Source organism: Mustelus asterias, chromosome 6 (assembly GCF_964213995.1).
Source record: "Mustelus asterias chromosome 6, sMusAst1.hap1.1, whole genome shotgun sequence".
Lineage (NCBI taxonomy): Eukaryota > Metazoa > Chordata > Chondrichthyes > Carcharhiniformes > Triakidae > Mustelus > Mustelus asterias.
This window is the reverse complement of record NC_135806.1, coordinates 136,733,132-136,754,751: the sequence shown is the minus strand read 5'-3', so window position 1 is coordinate 136,754,751 and position 21,620 is coordinate 136,733,132. Positions and strand designations below refer to the sequence as shown.

General features: G+C 42.5%; 1 protein-coding gene across 5 annotated transcripts in view; it reads left to right on the top strand.

Annotated features, from left to right (window-relative positions):
- The window catches only part of htt (huntingtin), a 222,177-nt gene extending 200,810 nt beyond the window's left edge, over window positions 1-21,367 (top strand). For all 5 annotated transcript variants that reach the window (XM_078215138.1, XM_078215136.1, XM_078215139.1 and 2 more), the window contains 6 exons: window positions 2,400-2,514; window positions 7,180-7,393; window positions 9,304-9,409; window positions 14,177-14,339; window positions 14,993-15,153; window positions 18,919-21,367. In XM_078215138.1, coding sequence (XP_078071264.1) covers window positions 2,400-2,514; window positions 7,180-7,393; window positions 9,304-9,409; window positions 14,177-14,339; window positions 14,993-15,153; window positions 18,919-19,132 — 973 coding nt within the window. In that variant the 3' untranslated portion in view covers window positions 19,133-21,367. The remainder of the gene's footprint in view (window positions 1-2,399; window positions 2,515-7,179; window positions 7,394-9,303; window positions 9,410-14,176; window positions 14,340-14,992; window positions 15,154-18,918) is intronic.
- The last annotated feature ends 253 nt before the right edge of the window (window positions 21,368-21,620 follow it).

Sequence of the window (21,620 nt, the reverse complement as noted above, 5' to 3'; positions counted from 1 at the left end):
AACTCATCAATTCTCTCCACAGATGCCGCTTGACGTAGTGAGTGGGATCAATATTCTCTCTCTCTGTTTTGCATCATTCGTCTTCCTCTTTTGGGAAAACACATTTCAGCTCTGACAAAGTGACATCCCGACTTGAAATGTTGGCTCTATTCTCTCTCCACAGATTCTGTCAGACCTGCTGAGATTTTCCAGCATCTCTTTGTTTTTGTTTCACTTTTTAGACTCCAATTCAAATGTATTGTCCATTCACAAATTCATTGTGGATACATTTGCTTATTCATCAACAATCACTTATAAATCAATAATTAACAATGAGAAAGAAAAAACTACATCGTCTCAAAGATCTGACTCTGATTAAATATACGTTAAGAACTATTTCCATGCAGTGCATTGGAAACAATCAGTGGGGTATTAAAGCCATAAAAATCGCACAAATCAAGCTTAAAATGTCTGAAGATTTCGAGAGTTCAAGCTTCCTGGCCATAAATCATTACACCACCACCCATTCCCCTTACCAGAATTTACAAAGAGCATCGATGCCAAAAAAAACAATAAACTTGTTCCATAAGAACGGCTGCAAGGGGAGGAATAAGAGAATTTTAAAAAAGGAGTGCTAGAGAGGAAAGCAAAACCATGGCCTGAAGCTGACGTATTTTCAATAGTATACTCGTGTACCATATTGCATAACCTTTGTTTAGCAATCTTGTTGCTCCAGAAAAGGATTCCTCAATTAAACTGTTGAAAGCTTGCAGTCCATTCAAAACTAACAGCCATGACAATGTAACATCATAAATCTGCCCGTGTGCTGTTAGTCTCATCACATAAGTGGCAAGGAATAAGAGAGGGGGGGTGGTGGAATGAGAGAGAGGATAAGGGAATAGTGTGAAGTTTGAGGTGAATATTGGAATTACTGAACAAAAGAATGGCCTTCTGGGCCCATCTAGCTCTCCACTCACCATCCTGGTAGCTGCGTGATACAAGGATAACGGAGTTGTTGCAGCAACCAATCTCTAATCTACCAGTTTGTACCGAAGTCGGAAATGAGACTAGGCAAAATCGCAGTGGTGAGGAGCTTTAGGAAATCATAGGTCCACAGTCGCATGTTCCTCTCGAGAAGGCTACACTTATTATTAAGTGACATTCTAGTTTATTTTGATTTTTTGCCTTTTTAGCCATGGAAACCATAGCAATATCCTGTCACTGGTCCGGCAATGATTCAGAATTCAAATCCTACCACAGCAGCTGGGGAATTTAAATTCAGTTAATAAATCTGTAATTAAGAGCTCCATCACAACAGAGATTAAAAATTCTGGATTTTTTAAAAACCCCTATGGAGTCATAGAGAGTTACAGCATGGAAACAGGCTCTTCGTCCCAACTCGTCCATGCCAATCTTTTTTTAACCACTAAGCTAGTCCCAATTGCCTGTATTTGGCCCATCCCTCTATACCCATCCTACCCATGTAACTGTTGAAATGCTTTTTAAAAGACAAAATTGTACCCACCTCTACTACTATCTCTGGCAGCTTGTTCCAGACACACTCCACCCTTTGTGTGAAAAAATTTCCCCTCTGAATCCCCTCTCACCTTAAACCTCTGTCCTCTAGTTTTAGACTCCCCTACCTTTGGGAAAAGATATTGACTATCTGTCTGATCTATACCCCTCATTATTTTATAGACCTCTATAAGATCACCCCCAAGTCTCTTACGCTCCAGGGAAAAATGTCCCAGTCTATCCAGCCTCTCCTTATAACTCAAACCATCAAGTCCCAGTAGCATCCTAGTAAATCTTTTCTGCACTCTTTCTAGTTTAATAATATCCTTTCCATAATACGGTGACCAGAACTGTACACAGTCTTCCAAATGTGGCCGTACCAATGTCTTATACAACTTCAACAAGACGTCCCAACTCCTGTATTCAATGTTCTGACCAATGAAACCAAGCATGCCGAATATTGTCTTCACCACTCTGTCCACCTGTGACTCCACTTTCAAGAAGCTATGAACATGTACCCCTAGATCTCTCTGTTCTATAAAGTAGAATAAAGAGATCGGTATATAGTTCACAGTCAGTGTCTGCTGCTGTTCATTAATTGCCTCAATTATTATCCGCTGCCATTCTCTCTACTTGTAGATGATGTTAGCATTACCCACAGGCTAACATCTTAATGTCAGGATAAAACCCAGAAATCTATATTTACTCTCTCACTTGCTGTTTCTCACAGCTCAGTGCACATAGACAAGAATATGAACTGTGTTCCAAACAGCATCGATGCAGGCGTTACAGAGAAGGAAAGAATATCTCATGGTCGTAAAGAATGATTTGTCACATGTAAAATGCCACTGGAAACAGCACCTGATCACATACGATGTTACTGATCAATTGTTTTATCCCCGCAGCTGTGTCAACATCCACAACCAGCAGCATGTGTTGGTGATGTGCGCAACGGCATTTTACCTGATCGAAAACTATCCGCTCGATGTGGGCCATGAATTTACTGCAGGCATTATTCAGGTATTGTTCACTATCTACCTTACCTATACCCTTCATTATTTTATAGACCTTCATAAGATCACCCCCAAGTCTCCTATGCTCCAGGGAAACATGTCCCAGACTATCCAGCCTCTCCTTATAATCTCCTCCTATCCAGCCTCTCCTTGCCCACGCTTGGCCCATATCCCTCGATAGCCATCTTACTCATGTAACTATCTAAACACTTTTTAAAAGACACAATTGTACTCGCCTCTACTATTACCTGTGGCAGCTTGTTCCAGACACTCACCACTCTGTGTGTGAAAAAGTTGCCCCTCTGCACCCTTTTGTATCTCTCTCCTCTCGCCTTAAACCTATGCTCTCTAGTTTTAGACTCCTCTACCTTTGGGAAAAGATATTGACTATCTAGCTGATCTATGCCCCTCATTATTTTATAGACATCTATAAGATCACCCCTAAGTTTCCTACGTTCCAGGGGGAAAAGTTCCAGACTATCCAGCCTCTCTTTATAACTCAAACCATCAAGTCCCGGTAACATCCTAGTAAATCTTTTCTGCACTCTTTCTAGTTTAATAATATACTTTCTATAATAGGGTGACCAGAACTGTACACAGTTTTCCAAGTGTGGCCTTACCAATGTCTTGTCCAACTTCAACAAGATGTCCCAATTCCTGTACTCAATATTCTGACCAATGAAACCAAGCACACCGAATGCCTTCTAAATATAGAGATTTAGCTTGAAATGGCCATTAAAGACATGAACCTAGCCTTGGGGTTCATTTCTAGGGAGAGAGAGAATTGAAGAGCAGAGAATCTACATTAAACTTGTACAGAATCTTGGTTCAATCACACCTGGAGTGCTGTGAGCTCTTCTGGTTCCTGTATTATAAAAAATTGATATGGAGGCATGGCGAAGGTGCAAAAAGAGCAAAATGCTGTGTTTGCTAGAAATTTAAAGTAAAACATAAAATGCTAGAATTACTCAGCAGGTCAGGCAGCATCTGTGGAGAGAGTAGAAATGGCATTTCAGGTTGATGATCTTTCATCAAAATGCACATTCATTTGGATTTTATGAAGTTTAAAAGGTGAGTATTGGAATTGGTGAAGCAGTGGCACAGTGGGATTATCACTAGACTTGCAATCCAGAGATCCAGGGTAATGCTTTGGGCACCTGGATTTGAATCCCACCATGGCAAATGGTGAATTTGAATTCAATAAAAATCTGGAATTAAAGTCCAATGATGACCATGAAACCATTGTCGTAAAAACCCATCTGGTTCACTATGTCCTTTAGGGAAGGAAATCTGCCATCCTTACTTGGTCAGGCCTACATGTGGCTCCAGACCCACAGCAATGTGGTTGACTCGCAAATGCCTTCTAAAATGGAGGGCAGTTAGGGATGGGTAATAAATGCTGGGCCCAGCCAGCGACGCCCACATCCTGTAAAAATTAATAAACAAATTGCTAAACAAAAGCACAGGGACTGGGGAAGACCAAGGCTTGTCCAGTTCATTCACCACTGGCAGCTGCATGATACAAATATAATGGAGTTGTTGACTAACCAATCGCCATCAGCCATCAATTTAATCAATCATTTAGTAAGGAATCCCAGAAAGGTCATGACCTGAATGTTAACTGTTTCCCTCCTCACAGATGCTGCCAAACCTGCTATTTCTAGCTTTATCTAATTAGAAAATAAGAACTAGGAGCAGGAGTAGGCCATCTGGCCCTCGAGTCTACTCTGCCGTCATTCAATAAGATCATGACTGATCTTTTGTGGACTCAGCTTCACTTACCCGCCCGCTCACCATAACCCTTAATTCCTTTACTGTTCAAAAATCTATCTTTGCCGTAAAAACATTCAATGAGGTAGTCTCAACTGCTTCACTGGGCAGGGAATTCCACAGATTCACAACCCTTTGAGTGAAGAAGTTCCTTCTCAACTCAGTCCTAAGTCTGCTCGCCCTTATTTTGAGGCCATGCCCCATAGTTCTAGTTTCACCTGCCAGTGGAAACAACTTCCCTGCTTCTATCTTATCTATTCCCTTCATAATTTCTTATGTTTCTATAAGATCCTCCCTCATTCTTCTGAATTCCAATGAGTATAGACCTAGTTTACTCAGTCTCTCCTCATAAGCCAATCCTTTCAACTCCAGAATCAACTTAGTGAATCTCCCCTGCACCCCCTCCAGTGCCAGTATATCCTTTCTCAAGTAAGGAGACCAAAATTGTACACACTACTCCAGGTGTGGCCTCACCAGCAGCTTATACAGCTGCAACATAACCTCGCTGTTTTTAAACTCCATCCCTTTAGCAATGAAGGATAAAATTCCATTTGCCGCCTTAATTACCTGCTGCATATGCAAACCAACTCCTTGTGATCCTTGCACAAGGACACCCAGGTCCCTCTGCACAGCAGCATGCTGCAATTTTTTACCATTTAAATAATAGTCCATTTTGCTGTTATTCCTACCAAAATGGATGACCTCACACTCACCAACATTGTACTCCATCTGCCAGACCCTTGCTCACTCACTCATAGACTATCTATATCCCTCTGCAGACTTTGTGTCCTCTGCACACTTTGCTGTGCCATAGAGTTATAGAGGTTTACAGCATGGAAACAGGCCCTTCGGCCAAACTTGTCCATGCTGCCCTTTTTTTTGAACCCCTAAGCTAATCCAAATTGCCCGCATTTGGCCCATATCCCTCTATACCCATCATACCCATGTAACTACATGCTTTTTAAAAGACAAAATTGTACCCGCCTCTACTACTACCTCTGGCAGCCTGTTCCGGACACTCACCACCCTCTGTGAAAAAATTGCCCCTCTGGACACTTTTGTATCTCTCCCCTCTCACTTTAAACCTATGCCCTCTAGCTTTAGACTCCCCTACCTTTGGGAAAAGATATCGACTATCTACCTTGTCTATGCCCCTCATTATTTTATAGACCTCTATAAGGTCACCCCTCAGCCTTCTATGCTCCAGAGAAAAAAGTCCCAGTCTATTCAGCCTCTCCTTATAACTCAATCCATCAAGTCCCGGTAGCATCCTAGTAAATCTTTTCTCCACTCTTTCTAGTTTAATAATATCCTTTCTATAATAGGGTGACCAGAATTGCACACAGTATTCCAAGTGTGGCCTTACCAATGTCTTGTACAACTTCAACAAGACGTCCCAACTCCTGTATTCAATGTTCTGACCGATGAAACCAAGCATGCCGAATGCCTTCTTCACCACTCTGTCCACATGTGACTCCACTTTCAAGGAGCTATGAACATGTACCCCTAGATCTCTTTGTTCTGTAACTCTCCCCAACGCCCTACCATTAACTGAGTAAGTGCTGCCCTGGTTCAATCTACCAAAATGCATCACCTCGCATTTGTCTAAATTAAACTCTATCTGCCATTCGTCAGCCCACTGGCCCAATTGATCAAGATCCCGTTGCGATTGGAGATAATTTTCTTCACTGTCCACTATGCCACCAATCTTGGTGTCATCTGCAAACTTACTAACCATGCCCCCTATATTCTCATCCAAATCATTAATATAAATGACAAATAACAGTGGACCCAGCACTGATCCCTGAGGCACACTGCTGGTCACAGGCCTCCAGTTTGAAAAACAAGTCTCTACAACCACCCTCTGGCTTCTGTCAAGAAGCCAATTTTGTATCCATTTAGATACTTCGCCCTGGATCCCATGAGATTTAACTTTATGCAAAACCTAATGTCACCTTAATGTCATCTGCCAACTTTGACACACTGCACTTGGTCCCGAACTCCAAATCATCTCTGTAAATTGTGAACAATTAGTCCCGTCACTAATCCCTGAGACACAGCACTAGCCACTGATTGCCAACCAGAAAAACACCCATTTACCCCCACTTTTTGCTTTCTGTTAGTTAACCAATCCTCTATCCATGCTAATATGTTACCCGTAACGCTGTGCACCTTTACCTTATGCAGCAGCCTTTTGTGCAGCACCTTGTCAAATGTCTTCTGCAAAAAAAATTAATGAAGCCACAGAGTTTCAATTCCAGATTCCTCTGTTCCTTAAATTTCCAGGAAGCCTGAAGTTAATCTTCCTCCTCTGATTTCCTCGACTAGCTGTTCTTTAGGTTTCTGCCACTTTCCTTGCCTGTTACTGCATTGTATGACTTTTCTCCTCTCCCTGCTAAGCTCCTTTAACTCTGGCAGAGCTGAGAGCTGTGTTCTCTCCCTCTTGTTTCCTAGTTACATTTGCTATGAATTCAACTAAACACAATAACAAGGGTCCGTCTTTTCTAAAGTAGCCCCTGGTTGCTAAGCAACATCTTTTTTTTCCTCCAAACTCGTGTTTATTTTTCACATCGTAACCCCTCTCAGCACAATGCAGCCACAGTTTAAAATCAAACCAAAACAACAATTTTGTTTGACATGAATCTAACTGGAGTTTTACCCATTCCTACACCAAAACACTAAATTACTCACTAAAGTTTGTATTTCTAATATCCAACAATAAAAACATAAAAACACTTAAAATTATGTCTGCTTGCTGACGTAAGCTATTCCAAGCTTTCTGAAAGAATAGTGAAGCATGTATCTCTGATGCTGTTGTCTTCGTAACCCATTGAGATTTTCTTGTGTTTTCAATGTTACATCAGTTGTGCCATTTGTGTAACAAACTGCTTCTGATTTTTAGATGTGTGGAGTAATGGTCTCTGGCAGCGAGGAGTCCACACCGTCCATTATCTACCACTGTGTGTTGCGTGGAATGGAGCGACTTCTACTCTCAGAGCAGCTTTCACGTCTAGACGGCGAGGCCCTAGTGAAACTGAGCGTGGACAGATTGAATATGCACAGTCCTCACCGAGCCATGGCTGCCCTGGGACTGATGCTAACCTGCATGTACACAGGTACTACTATACTACGTTGATGTGTCGCAATGTTACACAATAGCAACTTGCCGCAAGATAGCTGTAAACTTGAACTAGGAAAGGTTGGCTATTTTTGGGATTCTTATCTTCTTGAAGAAAGAATGTAGTTTGTTTATTCTCAAAGGGAAAGACTGTTTCTATTAACACTTTTACTTGAGCATCATATTAATGAGCATGAAAGAGTTTTTAGTTAATGCCAATAACTGTGTTGAGGAAGAATGAGTCTGAAGCTAGCCTGTACCTTAAAACAGGTTCATTTCCAAACCAGCAAAACAAAGAGGTCTGTAAAATAATGAGGGGCATAGATCAGCTAGACAGCCAGTATCTTTTCCCAAAGGTAGGGAAGTCTAAAACAAGAGGGCATAGGTTTAAGGTGAGAGGGGAGATACAAAAGGGTCCAGAGGGGCAATTTTTTCACAGAGGGTGGTGAGTGTCTGGAACAAGCTGCCAGAGGTGGTAGTAGAGACGGGTACAATTTTGTCTTTTAAAAAGCATTTTGACAATTACATGGCTAAGATGGGTATAGAGGGGTATGGGTCAAATGTAGGCAATTGAGACTAGCTTAGTGGTTTAAAATAAAATGTGTGGCGTGGACAAGTTGGGCAGAAGGGCCTGTTTCCATGCCATAACCCTCTATAACTCTTAAGTCACAGATTCTCCCAGTTCCTCCCAGACACTCGAGTGAACTGGTTTATATAGTCTTGCAAATTCCCAAATCCTTCCCAATTGGGGACAGCTGTGCTTTATTACCAACTTAAAACATGTACGTTATTACAGCACAGCTTCAACATTAACAGTTTGAGATTAAATCCCAGAAACTGGAGAACCTGGGATTGCTCTAATTGTCCTCATAGAGGCAGTCAAGTTATGAGGGATTTTGATGGAGTCGGAAATTAGAAACTCTTCTGAATTAGACGAACCAATAACCACTGAGTACTGATTTAAAATGTGTTGGAAAAACGAAAGGGGAAAATAAGGGAAAGGAAAATCTGCATAGTTGTGATCAGGAATTCATTGTCCAAAAGGGTGGTGTAAGCAGATTCAATAGTAATTTTCAAGAAGGAATTAAATAAATACTGGAATTTTTAAAAAGAAAAGTGTTCAGGGCTATGAGGACCAATCGAGGAATAGGGTGAATTTGGATAACTCTTTGAAAGAGCCATGATGGCCCAAAAAAACCCCTGCAATGTAAGATTCTATATGGCAAGTTGTGCAGCACGGCGGCACAGTGGTTAGCACTGCCGCCTCGAAGTGCCAGGGACCAGGGTTTGGTCACTGTGTGGAGTCTGCACGTTCTCCCCGTGTCTGTGTGAGTTTTCTCCGGGTGCTCCGGTTTCCTCCCAGTCCAAAGATGTGCGGGTTAGGTGCATTGGCCATGCTAAATTCTCCCCCGGTGTACCCGAACAGGCGCCCGATTATGGCGACTAGGGGATTTTCAAAGTAACTTCATCGCAGTGTTACTGTAAGCCTACTTGTGACACTAATAATTAAACTTTAACACTTTAAACTAAAATCGATTTTGGTAAATCTAATTGTTTTATGGCCAGGATATTGTAAAAGCCAATTACCCCTGTACTGCGTACCTGCATGAGATTCCAATCTTAAACCATGTGGCTGGCTGACTGTGCTCCAGGAATCTGATCACTGGAAGAAGACGCAGAAGCTATGGATGGGCAGTCAGGCAGCCTACCTCATTCCCAACCCCAAAATCAATTAAATGTCTCCAGATTGTTTGTTTCCTTTATTAGAAAGATTACCCAGAATCAAATTTGATATGAATAATGGGTCAGCATGCCAAATTTCCTCTTTTTAAAAAAACAACTAAGATGTGTATGTTTCTATGTGCATATAATTGATGAAAGTCTGAATGTTTTTTGTGTTGTGACCAGGCAAAGAAAAGAGCAGCCCTGGTCGGAGTTCAGAAACTGAGAGCACTGCTCCTGACAGTGAGTCCGTTATTGTCGCAATGGAGCGAGTTTCCGTTCTCTTTGACAGGTAAGATTCCCAATCCAGTTGGTTCACAGAGAAGTTTAACTGTTGAAGAAATATTTACCCACCCACTGCTTCTCTGTCTCCATTTACTGCACTCTTAGAGCTAAACTTTCGCTCAGTAGGCCCCAGAGTTTAATCAATGCCTCCATCCTCCTGTTGAAGCCTCTCACAATCTGTCTCTTGACTGAGACTGTTGAATATTGGGAAGCCTGAAGCTGTTGTCTGCAATGCCCACACCAAGGGCTCCATTCCATGGTCAGTGACCCCTTCGTTCTCACTAACCACTGTCAGAGGCTGAATCAGACTGTTCACAGCCTACGCACTTATTCGACCCTGAGCTGAGCTTTCGTCTCCATATTCTGTCCATTGATAAAAGATGCAGAAGCAACATAAAGAATTTTTATTTTTGCGTAGCGAGTTGTTGTGATCTGGAATACATGCCCAAAAGGTTGACGGAAGAAGATTTAATCGTAACATTAAAAAGGGCATTGGATAAAGATTGAAGGGGAAATATTCACAGGGGTATGGGGAAAAGAGCAGGGGAGTGGGAATAGTTGTATAGCTCAAAGAGCTGGAACAGGCAGGACAGGCCCCACCAAATGGCCACCTCTTGTGCTCCATCATACAATCTCTGAGACTACCCCCTTCCACCTCCGTGACATTGCTTGTCTCCATCTCTGCCTCAACTCATCAGCTGCTAAAATTCTTATCCAGGCCTTTGTTACCTCTACATGCGACTATTTCTGCACATCTTCCATCCTTGCACCCTCTATAACCGTGAGCTTATCCAATATTCTATTGCCTGTATCCAAACTTGTGCCAAGTCCCATTCACCCTTCACCCCCCCACTTGTTGACGTACTCTGGCAGTGGCTCTATTTTAAAATTCTCATCCTTGTTTTCAAATCCCTCCATGACCCTACACCTCTCTCTCCCAGCAAGCACTTCTGGCCCAACAACCAGTGTATCCTTTAATTTATTTTTTGTAGTGCTCATCCAATTCCTTTAACTCTGTGGGCCCTTTAAGTTTTTTTGTGCAGCTGTGCACACACGGTAACTTAAAGGGGACGATTTGTGGGTTGCTACAACACAGAATAGCTTAGAGAAAACATTGAGTATAACCCTGAATTCTGGCCTCTTCCAATTTTTATTGCAGCATCAGTGTGGCTGTACCTTTGGCTGTCTATGCCTTAAACTCTGGAATTCCCTCCGTGTTTCTAGTGGGTGATTATTTAAAGGCTACAAGCCTGTGATTTAAAGCTGGGTTTAAACTGGTTCTGTTCATTCCCCATCGGTTGTGGGGATGAATCTGCTGTTCTCAGTTCACTCCAGCGTTCTCTAAATTGCCCTTTGTTGAAAGACTTTTGTTTGGGATATTTGGATTTAACCAGGTGGGTTTTGGTGTGGAATACAAAGAGGTTTGAGTCGGTCAGCTGAGTAAATATACCCCGTCATGTCTCACGGCTGGGTGTCTGCAGTGCAGAGCTGTCTATTGAACAGTGGACAACATAGAAGGGCTCTCTGGACTGAATAGCACATTCATCAAAGGACAAAATAGAGGCTTTCTGTCAGGAGCTGAGACTCTTTCACAGTGGGAACCGTGGCACACCCGGTACCAAAGTCAATGAATATGGAAAGTATAATGTAGAAGTATGAGGACTTGTTCTGTGAACTTTCTGCCTGCAGTTCACTTTTAAAAGTCACTCTGTTGATGGAAACAAAATACTATTCAGAAGGATGTTCTGTGCTTGAGGGAATAAAGACTTATAGTGACTTAGTACTCAAATGCTTAGGGTTAAAAGGCACTGTTTCTGAATTTGGCCGTACACAACTGAATGGTAACGATAGTCTTGTACATATGGAGCAATTTTGAACCTTCCCAACAGTGCATCAATTATTTCATAGACCAAGCAAGTTGCAGCAAATGGCAGTCAGGTTTTTTTTTTGAACAGTGCTGTCTTCTTTAGAATTAAATCCTATGCTGCTTAAAGGCAAAAACAACTACTCAAGCTCTCCTGATGGCTGAGTGGGTAATTGTATACTCAGGTCTATGGCACTGAGTTATATAGAACAGGAAGTTCCCCCAAGGCATACCATATTACAAAGGCCAGCGGCATACTGGAAAATTGGGAAGCTTTTAAAGGTCACTAAAAAAGTAATAAAAAGAGCAAAAGTTAAATTATGAAAGAAAACTAGTGCAAAATAGAAAAATGGACAGCAAAAGCTTCTATAATTATATAAAAAAGAAGAGAGTAGCTAAAATGAACATTGGTTCCTTGGAAGATGAGGCTGGGGAGTTAATAGTGGGGAACACAGAAATGGCTGAGATACTAAATCAATATTTTGCCTGTTTTCACAGTGGAGGACATGTGTACCATCCCAATAGTAACAGGTAATGCAGAGGTTCCAGAAAGGGAGGAATTTAGAACTATCATCCTCACTAGGAGAATAGTACTGAGCAAAGTCTTGGGATTGAAGGTAGGCAGGTCCCCAGGGCCTGATGGCCTACATCCTTAAAGAAAGTGGCCTTGGAGATAATGGATCCATTGGTTACAATGTTCCAAAAATTTCCTGGATGTAGGAAAGGTTCTGGTGGATAGGAAAAATGCAAATATATTCAAAACGGAAGGGAGGCAAATGTAGGAAACTATAGGCTATTTAGTTTAACATCTGTCATTGGGAAATTATTAGAATCCATTATTACAGAAGTAATAACAGGATAGTTGGAAAGTCAAAATGCAATCCATCAGAGTCCGCATGGTTTCATGAAGGGCAAATCATGTTTGACTAATTTTCTTGTTCTTCGAAGATACTTTTTAGTGACCCTTTTTTGATCTTTAAAAGCTTCCCAAGGTGGAAAATGCGGATCCTGTAGATGTAGTATATCCGCACTTCCAGAAGGCATTTGATAAGATGCCTCACTAAAGATTAATACAACAAGGTTGGTTCCTATGGGATTAGGGTAATTTATTAGTTTGGCTAGAGGATTGACTAACCAACAGAAAACAGAGAGTGGGGATAAATGGTTCTTTTTCTGGCTGGCAGGATGTAACCAGCGGGGTGCCACAGGGTTCGGTCCCAACTATCTACAATCCATATTAATGACTTGGATGCAGGGATAGTACCTCCCATAGCCAAATTTGCAGATGACACTAAATTAGGTGGGATAGTGAGCTGCAATAATGAAATAAATTTACATATGGATAGGTTAAGTGAAAGGGGCAAAAGATGACAGATGGAGTTTAATGTGGATAAGTGTGAGGTTATCCATTTTAGTAGGAAAAATACAAAGGCAACTTATTATCTAAATGGAGAGAAAATGTGGAGTGCTTCAGTGCAGAGGGATCTGAGTATCCTTGTGCATGAATCGCAGAAAACTAGAATGCAGGTACAGCAGGTAATAAGGAGGCCAGTGTCTAGTGGCGTTTCAAAATGTTCAGTGCTGGGAACCTTATTATTTGTCATGTACATAAATGGTATAGATGATAATGTGGGGGAAGTGATAAGTAAGTTTGCAGATGACACCAAGATTGGTAGTGTGATTAAACATAGAAACCCTACAGTGCAGAAGGAGGCCATTCGGCCCATCGAGTCTGCACCAACCACAATCCCACCCAGGCCCTACCCCCACATATTTACCCGCTAATCCCTCTAACCTACGCATTCCAGGACTCTAAGGGGCAATTTTTAACCTGGCCAATCAACCTAACCCGCACATCTTTGGACTGTGGGAGGAAACCGGAGCACCCGGAGGAAACCCACGCAGACACGAGGAGAATGTGCAAACTCCACACAGACGGTGACCCGAGCCGGGAATCGAACCCAGGATCATGGAGCTGCGAAGCAGCAGTGCTAACCACTGTGCTACCGTGCCGCCCAATGGTGAAGAAGGTGGTTGTAAGTTGCAGGAAGATATAGATGGGTTGGTCAGATGGTGCTTAACCCTGATCAGTGCAAGGTGATGCACTTTAGAAGAAATAACAAGACAAGGGAGTATCTAATGAGTGGCAGGACACTTGGAAGCTCAGAAGAAAAGATGGATCTTAGGGTATTTATTCACAGATCCCTGAAGGCGGCAGAGCAGGTGAATAGGATAGTTAAGACATATGGAACACTTGCTTTTATCAGTCGTAGCATAGAGTACAAGGACAAGGAGGTTATGTTGGAGCTTTACAGAGCGTTGGTTAGGCCACAACTGGAGTACTGTGTGCAGTTCTGGTCACCTCATTACAGGAAGGATGTCATTGCACTAGAAGGGGTACAGAGGAGATTCACTGGGATGGAGCATTTGAGCGAAGAGGAGAGACTGGACGGGCTTGGATTGTTTTCTCTCGAGCAGAAAAGCTGAGGGGGGAATATGATTGAGGTGTAGAAGGTTGTGAGGGATATGGACAGGGTAACTAGGAAGCAGCTTGGGTGAGACCAATACGAAGAGGCATAGTTTTAGGGTGAGGGGCAGGAGATTCCGAGGGGATTTGTGAGAAAAACATTTCACTCAGGGTGGTGAGAATCTGGAATGCGCTGCCTGGGAAGGTTGTGGAGGTCAGAAACCTTGCAACCTTTAAAAAGTATTTGGATGAGCACTTGAAACATTTTGAGGATATGGGATAAGTGCAGAAAAATGGGATTAGCGCGCCTTTAATGGTACTTATTATTGGTGCAGACTCGATGGGCTGAAGGGCCTTTTCTGCTCTGTACTACTCTATGACTAAGTCTTTGGTCACCTTTTTAGAGATAATTGAGTATTTTTGCTCTCCCAATTCTTGTTTAGGATCAGGAAAGGCTTCCCCTGTGAGGCTCGGGTTGTAGCACGGATCCTTCCTCAGTTCCTTGATGACTTCTTCCCACCTCAAGACGTGATGAACAAGGTTATTGGAGAATTTATTTCCAATCAGCAGCCTTACCCACAGTTCATGGCCACAGTGGTTTACAAGGTATTCTGCTTTCTTGTGTCGAACTTACCATCATGGAAACAAGTCATGCAGCCGTCTGAGCCAGTCTAAATGCTGTACGCAAGCTACCTCCCGCCTGGCCTTATCTCACTGTATCAGTATATCATTCTGTTCCTTTCTCCCTCAGGTACCAGCTTCTCCTTAACAAAGTTAATTCAGTGACTAAACAAATTTTCTGCAGAAAAGCATAGCATAAAGTAAATGTGTGTAAAATACAGAAATAATATGAAATGTGGGCCATACAATGAGAATCATAAGGTTTTTCTTGCAAATGAAGTCCCTTAACGTAGGCATTTATGTGATTGTTGTCGGTGACTCCTTTCCCTCTCGTGGTCCCATGCTGTGATTTCACAGGAGTACCAGTCCGAGAGGGAGAATAAGGGCGGGTAGCCCAGCTGTGCTGCTTGGCCTCTGATATTCAGGAGGTGGATGAGAACAAGCTGGACTCTCATGCCCTTTCCTGCTGAACGTGATGTCTTGCAGAGGTATTGAGCTAGCGAACATGGTGAGGCTGTTGCGTCAGAGCTGCTTGCATGTGTTCTGTGGTGTTACAAGTTCGCTTTCTTGAAGCATTGAAATTATCGAACCATTGTCTCCTGAATTCAGAGAGGTTCTGTGTGTTCTTCCTTTTGCAGGTATTTCAGACTTTACATAATACTGGACAGTCTTCCATGGTGAGGGACTGGGTGATGCTGTCGCTCTCAAACTTCACGCAGAGAACACCAATAGCAATGGCCATGTGGAGCCTCTCCTGTTTCTTCGTCAGTGCTTCAACCAGCGCATGGATCTCGGCTCTGTATCCTTGTTAACTATTGACATGCTTATAGGATTACAGAGACTAGAAGGGAAACCAGATTGTGAATCTCAGTCTGGTGTATGTTTCATGCAAGTTTCAGGATCTGCCATTTTCATAGAATCCCTACAGTACAGAAGGAGGCCATTCGACCCACCGAGTCTGCACTGACCACAATCCCACCTAGGCCCTATCCCCATAACCCCTCATATTTGCCCTGCTAATGCCCCTGACGCTAGGCTTAATTTAGCATGGCCAATCCACCTAACCTGCACATCTTTGGACTGTGGGAAGAAACCAGAGCACCCGGAGGAAACCCACGCAGTCACAGGGAGAACGTGCAAACTCCACAGTGGTTCGGGACACTTACTGAGTTCTGCCAAAGGCGTAGACACTGGAGTATTTGAGATGGGCAACAATGTCTTAGGGATTTGACAGACATTGAGTCATCAAAGTGCCATGGAGAGACTAATAAACCTATCCCTTGTATGGGATAAGTTACTCTAGCATTGCAAGTTGCAACAGCGACATCACTTCAAAAATATGGATTAGATGTAAAGTGCTTTGGGAAGTCCTAGGTTGTGAATGATGCTATATAAATGAACATCTTTGCATTCTAGTTTTTAATCACTCAGTGTAGACACCCTTTTGTTTACTCTTGCATCTCCCTGAGCTACACTAGATGGGGGAGAGTGGGGGGGGCACAAATGCAAGATGCACAGTAAACCAGCCAAATGAAGGATTTATGCAGAATTTCCTTGCACCACGAGTGGTGAGAATGTGGAACTTACTGCCACATGGATTGGTTGAAGCAGAGCATTGTCACATTTTATCAGATTTAAGGGGAAGGTTGATGCATACATATAAAGGGTCTTTGTTTAACTGTGCCCCATTTAACGTTGTGGCGCTTTAACATGGGTAAGTTAACAGGGCCTGTAATCTCGTTGTGTCATGTGATTTGTTATAATGTCATTTCTGCATGACCAGATTGGCCCCATTTTGAAGCAGCTCCTGACCTCCGTGTTGTGACCTTTTCCTCCTCCCTAATCTCTGGGCTGTGGCATATAAATGCAATTTGGAGGTGGAGAGGAAATTGCAATTCAGCAACTCGCCCGAGACCTGATCGTCTGTGGTATTCTGTCCTACTTGCAGCACAATTGGGGGACACAGATTGCCTTAGCAGTCACTACACACCCACCAGAACCCCACCAAGTACCCCAGATGATAACATTGTCGTGTTCAAAGAACAAAGAAAATTACAGCACAGGAACAGGCTCTTCGGCCCTCCAAGCCTGCACCGACCATGCTGCCCGACTGAACTAAAACTCCCTACTCTTCTGGGGACCATATCCCTCTATTCCCATCCTATTCATGTATTTGTCCAGACGTCCCTTAAAAGTCACTATCGTATCTGCTTCCACTACCTCCCCTGGCAGCGAGTTCCAGGCATCCACCACCCTCCGTGTAAAAAAAAAAAACTTGCCTTGTACATCTCCTTTTAAACCTTGCCCCTTGCACCTTAAACCTGTGCCTCCTAGTAATTGACTCTTCCACCCTGGGAAAAAGCTTCTGACTATCCACTCTGTCCATGCCCCTCATAATCTTGTAGACTTCTATCAGGTCGCCCCTCAACCTCCATCGTTCCAGTGAGAACGAACCAAGTGTCTCCAACCTCTCCTCATTGCTAATGCCCTCCATACCAGGCAACATCCTGGTAAATCTTTTCTGTACCCTCTCCAAAGTCTCCACATTAAATGTGGATTACAGGGTCAAAGGTAGGGTTCTGAAGACTGTGGAGGAACAGAGAGATCTTGGGGTCCATATCCACAGATCTCTAAAGGTTGCCACTCAAGTGGATAGAGCTGTGAAGAAGGCATATAGTGTGTTAGCTTTTATTAACAGGGGGTTGGAGTTTAAGAGCCGTGGGGTTATGCTGCAACTGTACAGGACCTTGGTGAGACCGCATTTGGAATATTGCGTGCAGTTCTGGTCACCTCACTATAAGAAGGATGTGGAAGCGCTGGAGAGAGTGCAGAGGAGATTTACCAGGATGCTGCTGGTTTGGAGTGTCGGTCTTATGAGGAAAGGTTGAGGGAGCTGGGGCTGTTCTCTCTGGAGCGGAGGAGATTGAGGGGAGACTTAATAGAGGTTTATAAAATGATGAAGGGGATAGATCGAGTGAACGTTCAAAGACTATTTCCTCGGGTGGATGGAGCTATTACAAGGGGGCATAACTATAGGGTTCATGGTGGGAGATATAGGAAGGATATCAGAGGTAGGTTCTTCACGCAGAGAGTGGTTGGGGTGTGGAATGGACTGCCTGCAGTGATAGTGGAGTCAGACACTTTAGGAACATTTAAGCGGTTATTGGATAGGCACATGGAGCACACCAGGATGGTAGGGTGTGGGATAGCTTGATCTTGGTTTCAGATGAAGGTCGGCACAACATCGTGGGCCGAAGGGCCTGTTCTGTGCTGTACTGTTCTATGTTCTATCTATGTTCTATCCTTCTGGTAGCGTGGCGACCAGAATTGAACACTATATTCCAAGTGCGGCCTAACTAAAGTTCTATAAAGCTGCAACATGACTTGCCAATTTTTAAACTCAATGCCCCAGCCGAAGAAGGCAAGCCTGCCGTATGTTTTCTTGACTACCTTCTCCACCTGCATTGCCACTTTGACCTGTGTACCTGTACACCCAGATCCCTCTGTCTATCAGGGTTCTGCCATTTACTGTATATTTCCTATTTGTATTAGACCTTCCAAAAATGCATTACCTCACATTTGTCTGGATTAAACTCCATCTGCCACCTCTCCGCCCAAGTCTCCAACTAATCTATATCCTGCTGTATACTCTGATGGCCCTCATCACTATCCGCAAATCCACCAACATTTGTGTCACCCGCAAACTTACTAATCAAGCCAGTTACAATTTCTTCCAAATCATTTGAACAGCAAAGGTCCCAGCACTGATCCCTGAGAAATGCCACTTGTCACTGCCCTCCATTCAGAAACACACACTTCCACTGCTACCCTCTGTCTTCTATGACCAAGCTAGTTCTGTATCCACCTTGCCAGCTTACCTCTGATCCCATGCAACTTCACCTTCTGCACCAGTCTGCCATGAGGGACCTTGTCAAAGGTCTTACTGAAGTCCATGTAGACAACATCCACGGCCCTACCCTCATCAATTCACCTCAAAGGGACGAGCAAGAAAGGTACACCAGGCTCCTTGATCAGTAATGAGTTAATAACTGGATAATCTATTTTGGTGATGTTGATTGAGAAATAAATTTGGTAAAGACACCGTAGAGAATTTCACTAATGCCATGGTAGATTTTGCATCCACCTGAAAAAGATAGGATCTCTGTTTTAATACCATAATCCATATTGTCTAATTAATGATACCTCTAGTAATGCCTCAGTATTGTAGTGAAGTGTCAGCTGAGATTATGTACCCAAGCCTCGTGAGATTTGAACCCACCACCTTTTTGACTCAGAAGTGCACTACCCAATGAGCTAAGGCCTACACTCTATCATAATGCAAAGATTTTTGAATTTTGGAGGCTGTTCTAACAAAGAGAGATTTTGTGAAGTATAAAAGTAGTGGTTAAAGGAAAGCAATGTGCTGCTTGAGCTTCAGGTTAGAATTGTAGTTGGCTTGATGCAGGTTATTTGAAAAGATCGGAAAACGAGTCTAAATCTAACATGTCCCCAGTGCCATTACAGAGCAGATCATGGTGAAATTATTTCTTAACTACACATTCAGCCTCCCCCACATTATCAGCCGTATGGGTAAGGCTGAGCAAGTGGATATCAATCTGTTCTGCTTGTTGGCCATGGACTTCTACAGGAAACAGATTGATGAGGAGTTGGATCGCCGTGCGTTCCAGTCGGTCTTTGAAATGGTGGCGACTCCTGGCAGCCCCTATCACCAGCTGTTGACCTGCTTGCGAAGTGTTCACCAGGTTGAGCAGTGCTGATTTGCAGTGTCTGGGGACTTGACATGTGGAGAGGACTTCTTAAACACGGTGGGCGTACACAGTGGGACGGGACAGAACGCAAGAGTCCCTTTGCAGAAATCTCAGTATTCTCAAGTCACACTCCCAGCATGTTCCTTCCAAATGTTCTGACACTTCAGTTACTTGTTGTAATGTGGTTGTATGTCTAATTTAGTGCATATAATCACAAAACATTAATCTTCTCAGGATGTAAGATGTGGTAATATAAGTAAAACTTGTCTTTTAACCGAAGATTTATAAATCATGTAAAGTATGTACAATTGTAAAACCTGTGATGCATGAATTTATCCCATAATTTGCAATGAACAAAACCACTATGTTGAATGTCTTCTACGTCTGTCTGTCCTTGGCTGTGGATGAAGTCTGAGTGCGGTTTAAAAACAGGTGTGACTGGAGTACGAGTGAATATTTATTTTGATTTGGTGCGGGCCCATAACGCAGCATTGAGTTCACAACTTCCATCAAACGGCATTTGATTTCTTAATGAAATAGTGTGTCTATCTATGTACTATACAAAGAAAAATATATTTATTATTAGCTGTGAAGTTAAAGACATATCGTGATCTGGTATTCAGATCATATTTGAGAAAGGGCAAAATGAACCAATTCTATCAAGATGACGTATTCAGTGGAAAATGAAGTTTAGCACGTCGGTTTGATATGAGGTTAAACGTTACAGCAAGTCAAGAGTTTTATTACTATTCGTCATCTCAACACAAGAGTCCGTGTTCAGATGAGTATGTTTTTCATATCTGAACTGTCAATAACATTTCCAAACACTCTTTTTGTCATTTGTGTGGCTAAATTGTTTGAGAATGAGATCAGATTAGAATAACACAGCTATGATGGACTACTATAGCAAAACATGCAAAACATTAACAAACTAAACTTGAGCTGTTATTGTGACGGTTTGATTCATTTGCAATTACTTTTTTTTTTCCAAATCCAAAATATGAAGTGCAATTGAACGTATAAAATGAAAAGAAGATCCTCGGCTAATCATGCATTTCCTGATTTAAATCATTACTTGACGACATAATTCCAGTTTAGGTGTTTTGAGACAGAATCAACCTTAGAAATGCTTCAGTAAAGCAATAATCTTGTTTTTTATATAGGGTTTGTAGTCCTGTTGCTATCCACGTCAGGCATTCTCATGTTTTGTTCAGATGAATGTGTGTGAATGCGCCTTTTCATATCTTCTTCCACATGTCTAATACTGGGACAGACACTTGCTTGGTTGCACATGTTGATGAGAACATTGAATGAAATGGCAGGGTCACCAGGTTCATTTAAGTCTGATGCAATTTACTTGATGTTTGGGTTGTGGGATGAGGAGGAGGTGGACGGGCAGGAGTGAGAAGGGAACTTGAATCGAATTTTCACCGTACTTTCCAAATTTAGCGCTGTACATCTTGTGCTTCTGTCATGTTCTGGCAATGTGATTTAAATATTGCCGACAACAGTATCTAACAAACTTAGACTTAGCCAGTAGGATAAGTTCTTACCATTACTCGTGGTCTACATTGTGACAACCTCCTGCCACTGAGTGTCATACTGTTGCTGTGTCCCGTGTTAGACTGTGTCTATTTTTATTTATATATATGTATACATATATATATATATATATATACAGCTGAACAGACTGTCAATTGTAATACAGGTACGGTGGAGCTGCTTTAAATTCCACAAAGAGACTCTTGATCTGACAATGTTTATACAATGGCTATGACAGACACGCGGCTAGAGCCCTTGTATTAAGTGTTAGTCCTCATAGTACCCATTAAAACATAACTGAAATGTTGCATTTTAATTCTAAATGACTTAATTTGCACTTTGAAAAATAAAAGAACTTGCTGAAACATGGTGCATGTAATTTGTGACCTATTGTGTCCTGGACTGAGAAAGGAAAGAAATGTTTCTGTACACTATCTCATTTTAAACTTAAAGCAAGGTTTGCCTTACTGATCGCCTCCTGTGTGGCACACACAAATCTCTTTTAATTAAAAGAAAAGTAAGATTGATGATGGTGTTGCCATCGACATCCTACCGTTTACACGAGATGTGCATACAGCAAATCCATTTGATAGCTTCACATGGTGCACACTTACTGATGGCTGAAGAGACTAATCTGTGAGAGACAGGTTCTTCCACTAATGCCACATTTGAGATGTTTATAGGGTGTCATTATATTTTGCTGTTTTCGGCACTGGTGCCGTGTTGCTGCTGAACAACATAGTAGTGCATGCTGGCCCACAGATACTTTCGCAATTTCCCTATGTTATTGGGCTAACATCTCCCACATATGAAAATCAATGTTTAGGGCTTTCATGTCATATTTGTGAGCATTCTTGAAAGAGAGTTTGGGGTTCCAACTGATCCAAGGTCAAGACTGTAAGATGTAGGAGCAGAAGTAAGCAATTTGGCCCATCGAGTCTGCTCTGCTGCTCAG